The sequence below is a fragment of the Scophthalmus maximus genome, chromosome 19, assembly GCF_022379125.1.
Source record: "Scophthalmus maximus strain ysfricsl-2021 chromosome 19, ASM2237912v1, whole genome shotgun sequence".
NCBI lineage: Eukaryota > Metazoa > Chordata > Actinopteri > Pleuronectiformes > Scophthalmidae > Scophthalmus > Scophthalmus maximus.
Window position 1 is genome coordinate 12073313 of NC_061533.1, and position 14368 is coordinate 12087680.

The 14368-nt window shown below is 40.0% G+C and overlaps 1 protein-coding gene across 3 annotated transcripts in view; it reads right to left on the reverse strand.

Annotated features, from left to right (window-relative positions):
* Nucleotides 1-14368, reverse strand: part of vps13a (vacuolar protein sorting 13 homolog A) — a 35542-nt gene that overhangs the window by 12725 nt on the left and 8449 nt on the right. For all 3 annotated transcript variants that reach the window (XM_035639217.2, XM_035639215.2, XM_035639218.2), the window contains exons 20-54: nt 13916-14052; nt 13639-13771; nt 13196-13313; nt 12872-13016; nt 12433-12541; nt 12128-12303; nt 11444-11600; nt 11222-11301; nt 11075-11134; nt 10624-10822; nt 10372-10488; nt 10154-10257; nt 9706-9873; nt 9151-9458; nt 8882-9029; nt 8421-8592; nt 8124-8248; nt 7822-7991; nt 7333-7589; nt 6869-7053; nt 6611-6754; nt 6077-6286; nt 5734-5877; nt 5455-5556; nt 5208-5357; nt 4869-5127; nt 4364-4524; nt 3864-3967; nt 3422-3725; nt 2654-2790; nt 2147-2441; nt 1384-1488; nt 1048-1194; nt 542-667; nt 177-310 (exon numbers count right to left, since the gene is read on the reverse strand). In XM_035639217.2, the coding sequence (XP_035495110.1) occupies nt 177-310; nt 542-667; nt 1048-1194; nt 1384-1488; nt 2147-2441; nt 2654-2790; nt 3422-3725; nt 3864-3967; nt 4364-4524; nt 4869-5127; nt 5208-5357; nt 5455-5556; nt 5734-5877; nt 6077-6286; nt 6611-6754; nt 6869-7053; nt 7333-7589; nt 7822-7991; nt 8124-8248; nt 8421-8592; nt 8882-9029; nt 9151-9458; nt 9706-9873; nt 10154-10257; nt 10372-10488; nt 10624-10822; nt 11075-11134; nt 11222-11301; nt 11444-11600; nt 12128-12303; nt 12433-12541; nt 12872-13016; nt 13196-13313; nt 13639-13771; nt 13916-14052 (5590 nt within the window). The remainder of the gene's footprint in view (nt 1-176; nt 311-541; nt 668-1047; nt 1195-1383; nt 1489-2146; nt 2442-2653; nt 2791-3421; nt 3726-3863; nt 3968-4363; nt 4525-4868; nt 5128-5207; nt 5358-5454; nt 5557-5733; nt 5878-6076; nt 6287-6610; nt 6755-6868; nt 7054-7332; nt 7590-7821; nt 7992-8123; nt 8249-8420; nt 8593-8881; nt 9030-9150; nt 9459-9705; nt 9874-10153; nt 10258-10371; nt 10489-10623; nt 10823-11074; nt 11135-11221; nt 11302-11443; nt 11601-12127; nt 12304-12432; nt 12542-12871; nt 13017-13195; nt 13314-13638; nt 13772-13915; nt 14053-14368) is intronic.

Here is a 14368-nt window from a genome sequence, read left to right on the forward strand (position 1 = left end):
ATGATGTATGTCCTCACCATATTGCCACTCGGTCAACCACTCGGTCCTGCCCTTCTCAGTCTGAGTCTATATGCAAACTACATCCTCTCAACTAATTATTAAGCACTGACACCAAGTGGCAGTGTTTATTATTGTCGACTCATTTCCTCCTTACTGCCCACCCTCTGTTCTCTCACCTCTGATGAATCTTGAGAGTTTGGTCTTTGGTGTGGTTGATGATGAGGAAGGGGGCCGCGCCATCGTGGTACTCTGAGAATCTGATTGTGGCCGAGTGATCTGATAGGTTCACATCTACAATGATCCCACCCACCTGCGGAACAGGAAGCAATATACTGAATTTTTTCTCTATGTCATGTCAATGTGAGCAGATTTTAAAAGGACAAGACATACATCAACATTAACTATCACAAATGGAAACAAAGTCTTTCATCAACTAAATCCTGAAAAAAATTAGTGTGTGTGTTTGTGTTTGTGTTTGTGTGTGTGTGTGTGTGTGTGTGTGTGTGTGTGTGTGTGTGTGCGTGTGTCTCTCTCTACTTACAGAGTTGTCCAGATGGAGCAGTAGACAGTTCTCTGGTCGTGTGAAGTCAATAGTCCGAGGAGGCGACAAACACCCTTCTACTTTGATCTTTAGCCTCTTGGCTTCAGGCCAGAAAGGAATCGCTGACTAAATGTAGAATAAAACAAAACCTTAAATAATTTGAAAAGGGCTTCTTCTCAAAATGTTGCACAGTAAGTCAATCAGTATTTTATGAAGCCAACTCCCAGAAAAGTTTGTTACTATTTTGCTATCAACTCTAGCAAATGTTATCCTGAACATCTATAATCAGTAACATAATATGAAGGTGAAAAATAATTTAAAATGTTTAACATTATAAGAACTAATATACAACAATACAATTGCACTGCAGCTACAATGACAGTGACATTATATAGTATTTCAGTCCACTTTAATTCACTGGGCTGTATAAAAAGAAAAGCTACAGTATTCAAAACAAATACATATGCAAAGAAACACATACTAGAAATAATTGGTTTTGCTCAGACCTGTTCTGGTTGTGCCTCAGACCAGTTGTCCTGCCCCTCCTCACATATGAAGACACTGTGCTTGGTTCTGTTGACCAGCATGTAAAAGGGCACAAAGGTCACGATGCGCGTCAGACTGAAACTGCTCGCATCGATCTTCACACCAACCTGAGGTCAGATAGACATCACACAGATACAAAACATGACAATCATGGACTTCCTCAGTAACACACAACTTGTCTTAGTTACATACAAATGTCAATCAAAATTACATCCAATTGCTCTGAGGATGAAAACTATGGGACAGCAAGTCCAAAAGAGATAATATCTGAATGTCAATGTCTCTCACAATCTTACCAGGTAATCTTTGTATCTGCCTTTACATTTCACATCTCCATGGCTACCGACTGTATCCAGGGAGAAATCATCAGAGGCTTCACTGTCTGAAATCATAAGGCGGACCTGAAGGATGAAAAGAATTACATCACAGTCATGCACAGTAAGAAATTACAGGAGTCATGTATTATGTACTGTATGCAAACCACCATATTCCAGTGTACAAGCAAAGAAATACCGACTGAATAATGATGACAGGGTTTGACTCAAGATCCAGTGTTTCTCTGCAGCTGGGCATACTATTTCAAAAGGATTATTTATATTCTAATACTTATTAAAGAGTTTAGTTGGGAATATTACTGTGATGCCAGAGATAATTTTCCAGTCATGACTTATGACTTGTAATACCCTGATAATAATATATATATTTATTTATTTATTTTGGTAGGCGATTAATCAAATTAAAGAGAGCAACTCCAGGTACAATGTCAGGGTTTATTTTAGTTCTCAAGGGTTTATAAGGTATCAGCACATAAAGTAGCATAATTTTGAATCATTGTGGTCATACTGGTCCTCGTAAAAATAGAAAACAATAAGCAAGTTTATTAATCAATTAAGCCAGAGACAGTTTAATGCGTTAAGGACAATTTGTTTAAGAAAACAATAGGTATATAGGCAGCTGGAAAATGTGTTGTAAAAGTGACCGGTTATACCATGACCAATTGCTTCTCTCAAGTTAATTTCAAATAATTTAGACTTGAGGTAAAACATCACTTCCCCTTACCTTATTGTTTTTCAGGAAGTACCGAGGCTTGAATGAGAAGAGCAGGGGCATGTCGTAATCCAGGGGGTGTTTACGGTGGATATCATCAGCTTTGTACTGTAGTAACCTGCCCGTGTTATTCACCATCCAATACGGTGAGTGGATAGCAATCAACGTCTCTCCCAGGTCATATTTAACATGCACTGCTATGTCTAACTCAGCCCTTGTCCTCTCTGTCCCTTCACCATAATCCTCGTCATCCTCTCGTAGAGACTGGAACACGATGAAGGTGATCTCTTCCTGGTCACTCTGGAGACTGTATGACGGGAAAGTTCATATAGTTAGGAAATGTTATCGCAGGAGGTAAACACAGAGTGGTGATTTCATATCTGTGCTCTGTACAATGAGGATATTAAAAAACTAACTGTGAAGGAACTATGACCCCTCTTATAATTTACAGTGTTCACAATATGTAGAAAGAAAGAACACAGTAATGATCAGAAAGTAATTTAGTGATTTAAGTCGGACCTGTACTCAGCAGACCAATCCTGAGCCAAGTAGTTGAGTAGACGTAGACCGAGTCTTGACTGGTTGATGACAGCGGTGTGAAGCTGGGCAGAGTGGCCTGGGTCCAGAGTGGCCTCAGGAGGAGAGACTCCACTGTCCTGTTGGGCAGCAGGCAGAGTGGGTCACTGAGTACAACAGTAAATCTAAAGCATTAATCATGATTTTTAAAAATGTGTTTTGTGACATTTGAATTCATGGTGACTCAGAGTAATATCTACTACATTTCTACCAAGTGACACATTTGCATGTTTTACCAGCAAATTGCACAAACAATACTGTTGACCATTTCCCAAACTTAGTTGTTATTTCGAAATAACTGTAAATCTACCAGGCAGCCACTGCTTTCAGCTGATGCTAGATTTGCATGAAAATCAACTCTTAAATAAAAAAGTGACATTATTGCTGCACAAACTATTTGTTGCTGAAGTCAACAAGGCTTAAACATCCATGCTCTGACAGGTATCATCTGAAATGCACTGTATTTACCAGCTTTGTTGCTGAAAATGTAAGGCAGAAGATCAACATAAAGTAAATATGGAGGCTGAGAAATGATCAGTATCCTTTAACCAACTTAATCGATTGAGTGGTCTGTGTCATTGGATTTTTATACTATTAAATATCAAGAATGCACAAGTTGTATTTTGCATTAGGTTGAAAGACGCAAGCCCCACCTCAATGGTCTTACATCTACAATTTAGTTTTCTTTTGTGATTACCAGTCAGATCCTACCTTTAGGTCGTAGGCGATGGGGTAAGGCAGCAGGTTGCGCAGTAGGATGGAAGGCCACAGGTGAAGCACAAAGGGCACATCGAAGTTCTCCCCAATACCTCCGTTGTGTTTGAATGTCACTGCATCCTTAAATGGAACAATGTTGATCATCATCACACCGTCCTGGTTTCCACAGCGACGGCAGGTCTGCTGGAGGCGTGACTCAGGCTGCTCGTGGCTGACGTCTTCGTAACTGAAGCCCTCTGAGCATTCAAACTGATCGCCAGCATCGTCCTCTGTTATCGGCTGAAGGCTCAGCTCAGACCTGAGCGGGGCAGATGTGGTGGAAGGAGTGTGTACTCAGTGTGATTGGATAGACAAGGGAAAAAAAGGAAACGAAGAACAAAGGGAGTGTATTGATGTGTGCATCAGTGTTCAGGCTAGTTCATGTGTTTACCCTCACCTATACGAGTCCAGAGGCACACAGAACTCTTCTGTAGGGAAAGCAGTACCCAGACATGTAGATCCTTCAAAAACTTTGAATGGTATTGTGAAATGATTGATAATCTGCATGAAAGTAGAGAAAAACAAAATCAGCTTTATAGATTTACTTTCTTGTATTTCAATTTAATCTGCAATCCTAGCACATTTTAAAACATAAAAAACACATCTTGTGACTGCTGCTCATTATAATTTACAATGAAAAGAACATGATTGATTTCTGTGTAATATGGAAGGCACAGCATGTTTTGATAAACAGTAACAGAGTCTTTTATAGGAACCGCCTTGCCAATTGACACTGATAAACATTTAATGATCCTAAAGGAGAAGTCAACGACAGAACCAGTAGGGGATTTTGAAAGAAGAGGCTAAATTATACTATTACAACCAACGACATTTTTACAGTTAAAATGGAATTAATTATTTAAATTAGAAAGGTGTATATGATAATCATTAAATTACCTGGAAAGGAGACCGGATCTTTATGTACTTGCTGCCCTCCACAGAGTAAATTTGACAGACCAGGAAGCGAGTGACTCCGGAGTCATTGTGCATTACACTGTACATCCCTCTGCCCACTTTAATCAGGGGGATCACACTGGCTGAGGTGTGGCCCACTGGAGCTGGAGAGGAAAGAGAAATAAAGACTGCTTCATATGCAAGTAGTTTTTTCTTTTTTGGGGGAAATTTTTCTTACGCAACATAAAAACCAACAAGAAACAGAGTAAAGAGATGGGGAATGGATTGCGTATTTGTCAGAGAAGAGAAGATACAAAATTTCATTAAAAATTTGAGGTTCCACCTAATTGAAACTGCGTAAATCTGCATCCTAACACTTTTTGAGAGAGAATAACTGAGTGTACTGTAACTAAACAGTGTTTGCAGTTGATGTGTATTTGGTTATACTACAACAATTAACGATAGACTTTAGCATGTTCTTATACAGTATGATTGGTTCCCTTCTTACTAGGCTGTATGTAGTAGTCCTTTCCACTCAAGGAGATCATGGCTGAGAACTGGTCGGAGTCTGTTGTGGTTGAATAGTCCATCCCGAGGGTTTCCCCATCCTCCAGCTCCACAGTGCAGTTTGCGCTCTGCTGGCCGATGGGACAAAACATCTCACTGTAGCGGACGGACACCGGCAGGCCCAGGCGGTTTTTCACCACAAACGGAGCTCCATCCTTCTGGAAGCACTCGGCTGTCTGTTTGGCAGCCTCAGCAAACGCCTGAAGAGAGGCAAGAGCATGAACATCACGGATGGCCGCTCATCGTGAGACTTTCTGTCCAAAATGAGCCCCTTTCTTACCGTGCCCAGGTTACTAAGCATTGCCAGACCAAATTTGGAGAGTGTGATGTTGAGCTGGTCTTTACTGCTGATGGTGATGACTGTCTTATAGTCTGGGACATTGTAATCCACTTCATCTGACAATGTGAATTTCGTTGGCTTCTTCTTCATCTGGTTCAAGGACAGTAAAAAGACTTAGAAACACTGTGTGTGCAGGTGTGTGTGTGTGTGTGTGTGTGTGTGTGCGCATGTGTGTATATCTCAGTACCTTCAGTTCAAGTCTCCATGATCTGAATCCGTCTCCTGACTCATCTTCTAGGGGCTCCAGCAGCGGTTCCCACACTCCCATCACCTCATTGTAATAGTGAACCTAAAGGCAAAACACAAGACAAGGACACAATGAAAGTACAGCAGGAAAAGATAACATGAAATACATCCCATTTTAAAGAATAAACATTACCAGAAGCACGGGATAATATTTTGCAGTTTCGGACCATGATTGGGGAGTAAATCATCATGAATACAGGTCTATACTTGTGTGCATTACCTCCAGGTTGAGCTCGCTGTGTAAGTTAATGAGTGTGGACCAGTTTGTGACATCTCCAAGGAAGGAGGACTTGACCAGAAGCATGGGGACAGTGCGATGTCCCACGCCCGCTTCCAGAGTGAGACAGATTGATTTGATGGTCACCTGTAGGGATGGAGATCCAATGAAATGAAAAACGCTGTTCTTATACATAATACGGCAATATATTTTATTCTATGTATAGGATAAAATACAACCGTAAAAGAGATCAAGGGTTTGTGATATAAAAAGGGACCAAATAAAAGCTAACTATATTATAACATTTGATAAGTATTATCAGTTGAGACACAATATAGCTAAATACCTGTAACGACTCGCCCTGTGGTATCAGTGGGGCCAGTGACCTTGTGTCCTCATCACCCTCCTCCTCTAGGAACCAGAGTTTGAGTTCCTTCCAGCTCCGTTTCTCCCACAGGTCAACGGAAACAGGAATATCCAGCTCCTCGGGGGTTTCCGCTGTGGGAGTCAGAGCCGACTGGATGGTGATTACTGTGTTGATGATGATTGGAGATACCTGAGCAGAGAGTAAGACAGCAGACGGAAAACAGTTTTAGACCAAATTCATGGTTCAAAGGTAAATTTCTATGCACATTTCATCACATTGTGAATTTTCTTTGCCTTGGAACAATTCTAAGAGTTCTATGCCACTCTCAAAAGTTTCACACTTCCTATTAATTAAAATGATCATGGATGAATGAACGCACGGATAGAAGAATGGATCAACTCACCTTCAATACAATCAATAAAAAAAAATATCTAAATGAAACAAACTAATCTCTCATTTCACTGACTTTATTCCTGGATTCAGAACGTGTAATATTAATAGCAGAACACCAACCTTCAGTGTGAGAGCATTGATGGAGACCTCCATAGCCTGAGGGGTGGTCGGGGTCTGAGTACTCTGAAAGAACACCTGACACGGCTGCAGCACTGTGGTCACGTTGTTCTTCCTCTTTTCTATTAAGAAGGGACAAGCCACTACCTACAATAACAACCATAAACCCAACAAACGTGTTTATATTAGTCAAATCAGGTTACCAAGTGCTTTATAATTAAACATAAAGAATAAGTTTTGATTGACAATCATAATACAAACCTTGAGGTCATTGATTACAGCAGTCATATTTGATCCCTCTGCACCACTTTTCATTAGTAGTTCACACTGCGTGGTCATCACCAGGGCCGGGGCGTCAGCGCGCGTCAGGTCAGCCACAAACACAATCTCCGGGTTTCGCACCACAACATTCATCTCCGTCTTTGACACCATGGCTGGAGGAGCAGCTGATCGGAAGAAAATATCATTTCAGGTCGTATGAGAAAAGGGTGCAAATTATTAATCTAATTCTTCAATAACCCTCCTCACATTTATAATTTAAAGATACAACTCAAATTATAAATTCATTACACTACCATAGACACAAAAAGATTTTAAAATGAATAAGTAAAAAAAACAACAGAAAAATTATTTCTGCACTGTGTCTGATTAAGACAATTTGCAGATAAAAAACAAACAAACAAACAAAACCTAACTGAATCAATACTGTTACAGTTAAAACTCACTGGACTCTTTAGATGTGACGGAGGCGTTAATGTTCTTTTTATCTCCCGCTCCAGTGCTGCTCTTGTGTTGGGGCACTTGAGCAAAACCCTGCTGGGTGGCATTGAGAAAGATATCTGCCACAGTGAGCAGGAACTCCATGCTGGCACACAAGTACACGTCCTGCACCACTGTATCCAACGTGGTGCCTTCACGGCCTTGACGGTAGTTCACCTCCACCATCATGTTCTGTTCTGCACCTGGACGCATTGCCATCATCCTGGGAGAGAACATCAAAGTGCTGTTAGTGGAAAAATAAGTGGTGAACCCAATGTCATCACCTCCTCTAACACTGTGCTGATCAGTGGAGCAACAGAGAAACAAAAGTTCCTCTTGTTGAAAACACTGTTCTGTTAAATATTACAATTCAGAAAAATTACATGTAATTTGCAAGATGTAGACACAAGCCCAAACTTGGACCTTAAGAGTAGAGCGAGTTGTGTGTTTTGTACCTTGGGGTAACCATCTTGATATTGGGTCTCTTGTCATCAAGTAGGCAGGCAGCGAGTCGGACTGAGGCTTTCATGGAGCTATCAGAGAACATTTGGAGGGAAGTGGAGATGGTGCCCAGAGTAAATTCTGCCAGCTTCAGCTGCTCATCATGCGAGTCCAACAGCTGTAACTAAAAAACGTCATAGAGAGTCTGTGTTAGACACACATCTCATAAAATGATGGTCATGTCTTGTTTTGTACAAGGAAGTTATCTCATGTGCTTAAATGATTGTATCTATTACTGTGTGGGTTCTCTCATTACCGCATTCCCATTAGGGCTGTACACCACCAGCGTCATGGAATCAAACTTAAAGTCTAATTTGAGTGTGTTCTTCAACTTGCTGTTCTTCTGGGTCTCCACAACAGCAGCTGTCACCACAGTGTTGCCTGCAACAAAATTGTTGAACCACAGAGAACAGGTTTAAAAATGTAATGTTTTGGATACAATGGTTCAAAAATATTCCTGTCCTATTTCATGATCCTGTGGACTGTGTGGAAACTTCATTTTAGAGCTGCTTTGAGCACACAAACACAAACAAGCACAAGCACAACTCCTTACTGCTGGGTGGTCCAGTGGTTCCAGAGCTCTGCGACCCTTTGTTGGAGACAGAGTCGGAGGAGTGGTCAGTGGTGGGTGGAGAAGTGGGAGGTTGAACAGCATCAGACTTCTCTGACAGGTTCTCGCTCAGAGTCCTTAGGACCACTATCATGTCATCCTGACTGAGAATCAGCTATTGGGAGGAGACACAGGATATGACACAACCATTCTCGATAAGACTCTCACTGTTACCTCGCCCTACTCTTGGGGTCAGAAAACACAAACAGAAGGATGCAAGAAAAACTAAATGTACAATGCTAATATAATCATAATGAAGCCTCATCTGCAAATATGTGAATTATTCATCAAATAAAAATCATTTATCAAATTTCCAACCAAAACAGATGGAATGATGTGAAATGCACAGATGAAAATATAACTTTTACTCTCTATTTCTCATTCTACCATATGGAACTACTTACACTCATGGGCTTTAGGTGAGCAGTGATCTCTATGTCAGGTATGCTGTGGTACCAGTTGGATGAAAGGTTCCTCTGTATTTTCAAGTCCAGGCTGACTGGCATCAGCAGTTGGGTCTCTCCCTGAAACCCTTCATTTATGTATGTGGCCCTGGAACCAACAACAACAACAACAACAACAACAACAACAACATAACAGTCATTACAGAAGTTATGAGATAATCATATTACTGTAAATCCTAATCAAGTCCTAAAAATAACTGCCCTCTGACCTGTACATCTTGAGGTCAGTCAGTCTCACGGTCATTATATCCACAACAGGGGGGATCTTAGCATCACTTTTAAATGGCTGCTTGGAAAAATGGTTTTTGACAGACAGCCGACCGAGGTCAGCTACAATGACATTGGAGGAAGAGGAGGACTGGGGGAGGAAGATGACAGGCGCATTGAAGTGAACATTCAGAGCGATTCGAGTGCTTCGCTCTGCCAGCTCCTTCACACCCGATGCTGCCTTCTCTGCAGCATGGACTGTCACCTCTGCCAGGGCCTCTTTGGCCTCCTGGAAGTTATTGATGAATGCCTGAGACAGAGAAAGAATGAAAAACAACAAGAGTGTAGGGAAAAATTAATAGGAGTTGGAGTTGAAATATAGAAAAATCATGGGAACAAGAAGAAAAAAAATATATTGGTATCATTGAAAAAATAATACAAAATAATAACTTTGTATATTATATTATTTACCTTATTAAAAACATCATATTAATTACCACGAGTATCTTTCACATGTGAACTTAATGATAAAACATGTCCAGACATGTGATTCTTACCAATATGGAAGAGACAAACTTGTTGAGGAAGATGACCTGGATGCATCCCACAGTCAGTGTGACTGAGGTGTCCACTTTAGACATGTCCAGATAGGCGTCCCCTTCTGTCGCATCCGTATAGTTCACCATGCGGAAGGCAAATACTTCCTCATCTGCTATAGACACAGCCTAAGTGATGAGAAACAACATTGCAGAATTAACCTGACAGCTATATTTTTGTTCATGGACATTCATTTGGTCAATTTACTTATAGTGGAAAGGGGGAAAGAGAGTGGTCTACATATGTAGGGGCCAGAAAAAACAGGAGTAAAATATAAATATGGTCTTCAAGGCATAGAATATGAAACTTATTAGAACAAAAACAAATGGTTAAGAAAAGACCAGTATTTCATATGAGCTAAATCAATATAATGTAGAGTCAATGTTTTTTGCAGAAAACTGATTGTACCTTCTTGTAAAAGGCATCTTTGTCACAATCTAGGATCACAATGTTCTTCAGGTTGGCCAGAACCTCCATCTCCTTCTTCCTCATTAGAACCTCAGAAACCAAACCTGGAGGGTTGAGAAAGTGACACACTTAAGCAGATCAGAGAGGTTGCCTCATAAAACCACTGTCATGTGCTTCTTCTGGCTCACAGAGAGGAACATGTCACAACACTTCCATACCCTCAATGCTAATCTCAGAGATCCTGGTGTTCTGTCCTCTGATGAAAACTTTCAGACATCGCATATCAGCTCTGATATGGAGATTCACCACATCTGCAAACTTTTTACTCCTTGTACCTGTGGGGGGAAAAAAAGATGTAGCAAGAAAGAAAAGGTAATTACAGACAGATAGTTAAGGCAACTGCAGAAGACAAATGGCTTTGGAATGTGAAATTGAATTAAGCTCTGAAAGGTTTCATCAGAATCACTTACTTTTTTTCCTGGTTATAGTTGCTTCCTCCTTCTTCTCTCCCTCCCTCTCTCCCTCTACCTCATCTTCCTCAGGGATCGTGGGGAGCTCTTCCTGCCCGCCCTCCTTCTTAGTGGATGGAGGCAGAAGGTTGTTGAGGAAGTTCATGGTGTTAAGGAGAGCCTCCGTATGTAGATGAAGATCGAGGGACGAAAAGGTCACCTGATGGGAAATACAATGTCATATTTGCTTTCTGCAACAAATTCTGTTGTTTTGCAGTAATTATTAATGATTAGATAAGAGTTCAGAACGAAAAGATGAGCTTGATTTAAAACATATTATTAGCATTATCCTCCAGTTCCAGCATGGATTAGTTAAGCGTGAAACCTGCATAAATATGACACACATTTCGTAACTATTCAAACACAGCAGACAAGAATAACACAGAGGAAAGTCAATTAACATTTCCCTCACCTTGATGAGCTGCTCTGTATTGTTGTGTTGGGACTTGAACTCAGGACCAGTCTTATCAGCCTAGATATAACACATGCAATCCAGAATTAGCATTTGGAAACTAATCATTCAGGGTACTGACAAAAGCCTCAAATATATAAATCGTACTTTGATATACTCCAGGGTGAGCAAGTCAACCTCTGTGTTGTCCAGAGTGGTTATCAGCTGAACCTGCTTATCTTCAGAATCTGCACAAGGAGGAAATAAATGAAAACTTCAGGAGTAACCACTGCAGCCAAAACTCACCAGACATGCATTGAAAAATGCTTATTAGAATGTAATCACTAACATTTATACACAATTTTGAATTTTAAAAAGTCTTCTTCTCACCCATATATTCAGGACACTTGAGGCAGATCTCTCGAAGGAATGTATTTGATGTCATGTCAAATGTTCGCAGTTTCAGCTCAGTGCCCAGACCATCTATGTCCAAATGTAGCACTGTGACCTCCTGACCCCCAGAAAGGCGGCACAACTGAACAGAAAACTAGTTGAACAAAAAGGAAATAAAGAAAGAGAATAAGAGCGGAAAGAGGGAAAAGCATATTACAATCACGTAAATGAGGTCACAGAAGTAGGGAGAGGAAGAGGAATAAAAGTAATAAATAATAATAAATAAAAATACGTATCAAGAGTGGCCTTTGAGGTAAAATAAGAAAAAAGGGAAAATGAGAGTCAAACAGAAACTTTCACATCAATACACAGGTTTACTGAGTGAATACAATTATTGCAGTTGTGGCTGTAACAATAAATATATATATATATATATATATATATATATATATATATATATGTAGAACTGTTCAGATACCAAATTGAAACCTGGGAGTTATAATCAATATCAGAATTTATTCTGATCTGTACTTGACGTGTACATACTTGGAAAAAACATTCAATTGGATATACCACTAGATTTTAAGCAACAAAGGGATCCAATCCACCAAATAAAGTAAATCAAATTGTTGGACATTCAAAATGGCCACAACATAAGAGTTGAAGAAACTCTCACTGTACCTCACTGATCTCAAACTTCATGATGAAGTCAGTCATATTCTTCTGAGCGTCTTCCTTGACCAGACTCTTCCTTTTGTTTAAGTCTGCATAGCGCAGCGGCATGGGATTGTCTGGGAAGAATTCTCGCTCACCGATGGGAGAGCTGGGAGCGTCATAGAACAAATCTTCCTCTGACCCTGAAGGGGTGAAAAACCACAAAAACACACACATTGATCCACCTGTCATACTGTAGGTAGACATGCAGACTGTTATAAGGTATTAAAGTGCAATGACTGCGTTTGATGCAGCATGAAGATCTGTGTCACCCAAAGACGTGATGCTGATGGTTTCACATGACTCAAAAATTAGTGAGGAGCGCTGGTCAGCTAAGTTCAGATGTCTTCTGGGAGTGAGTTGGGGTGTGAACTGCTTTGGCTGAGGAGGAAATAACAGCAAAACATGAGCCAAGCTGATCACCAACCTATTAACTCGCTGATACTTTTAAAATATGACAGTGCTGTTATTAAAGTAGATAGCCTTCATCAGTTGATATTCATCTTTCATGTCTTTTAGTTCTTCATTCTATTATTTCTACTAATAGACTTACAACAAAAATGTATTTATATAAAGGTGTAGGAACTGCAGTAACAATTTCCTTTTCTCCCTAGAGTTTGACCAAGACAGTTTTTTGTTATTTTCTTTCGCTAATTCATCCAATCCACATATGTGGACAGGGCCATATAGGGAAAGTCATGCTGTTCTTACCTTAGGGGTGGAGGATGGACCAGTGCTGCGTGCAGCAGGTCTGCTCTCAGGTAGTGGGATACTTTCTACCAGCTCCAGAACACTTCGTAGCTTAACATCCGAAATACGCAGAGAGAGCAGAGGAAGCTCTCCGAACATCTTATACCTGGAGCACATACGCAAACATTAAAACACAAAGATGCACACACGAAACTTCTGCCTAAAAATCTTTAATCATTAAAATTTAATGAACAAAATAAATAAAAGAATAACATTGGGGAATGTCCCTGTGTTTAATTAGTACTTTACTCAGCTGACTGATAAAACTTTGCTGTAAAAACTTACTTTGCCATGCGGGAGTCCGTGACAACCATCGCCCTGCTGAAATCCATTTTTAGATCCACTGGCTCTAGGATGTGGAGCAGTGACTGTTTCTGCTTACGGGCCTTTTTCCAGTCACCATCTATTAAACATATATAATTTTTTACATTTGTATTCATTTCACACACACATTCTTGCTGGAGCAATGTGTGTGTACGTTTATGTACCAAGCATCTTCAATATCTTCTGATGTCAATGTATTATTTTCTTGGTTAAGACATATTTTGGCTAACAGGGCAACAAGAGTGACACCTTAAAGGTGTTATCTCAATACAAATGTCAAAATTGTTTTGTGCTGTAAAATGTATTGACAATGTTTGAGGTCCCAGATTATAAGAACAATCAATTTCTACAGAATCCCAGTCAAGTATCTTTACGCATGATCGGGCATGCTCAGGTGTTTTTACCTGGTTTGCTATAAAGGAACTGCAGGCTACTAAGCTGTATATCAAAGCTGTCATATGCTCTGGACATGATGTCTTCAATGTTGCTGGAGCAAACTGACAGTTGAGGTAAATGCTTCCTGCTTTGACTGGACATCTGAAAAGACAACAATGCCAAGGTTTTTAAACAGTTTTCAATTTTAACTCTAAAACCTACAAATGAAGCTGCTGAAAAACAAAAAATCCTTTTTCTTGACCATTTTCTTTTCAGTGTATCTTCAGGGAAACCACAAATTCTGACCTGAAAATGACCAAGATCCAACAATAGGATGTTCTGGTTGCCATTGTAAAAGCCAGTCTGTGGAATGATGACGTAGGAGGCCATCAAGTTCACCTTCAGGTCGAGAATCTTCTGTGTTTCTATCACATACATTAGACCTACAAAAAAGGTAATGAACTTAACAAATTGTAGCCACAAGATTAATAAAAAAAAAGTTTTGTTATCAAACAAAGTACTTAAGTCTCATAGAGCCATGCTGAGTATAGTCAAATGAGCTAACGTTAATTGTGTAATTGTAAAAAAAAACAAAAACAAAAACAAAAAAAACATTAAAAACCAATCTCAAGTAACAATCAAAGAAAATAAACAGGAAAACCAAAATCCAACTAACTTAGAAAATGACCAGGTGCAAACAAAGACTGAGGAATGCAAAAATATGCCCATCAGAGAGTTGACATGCAGCACGTTTATACA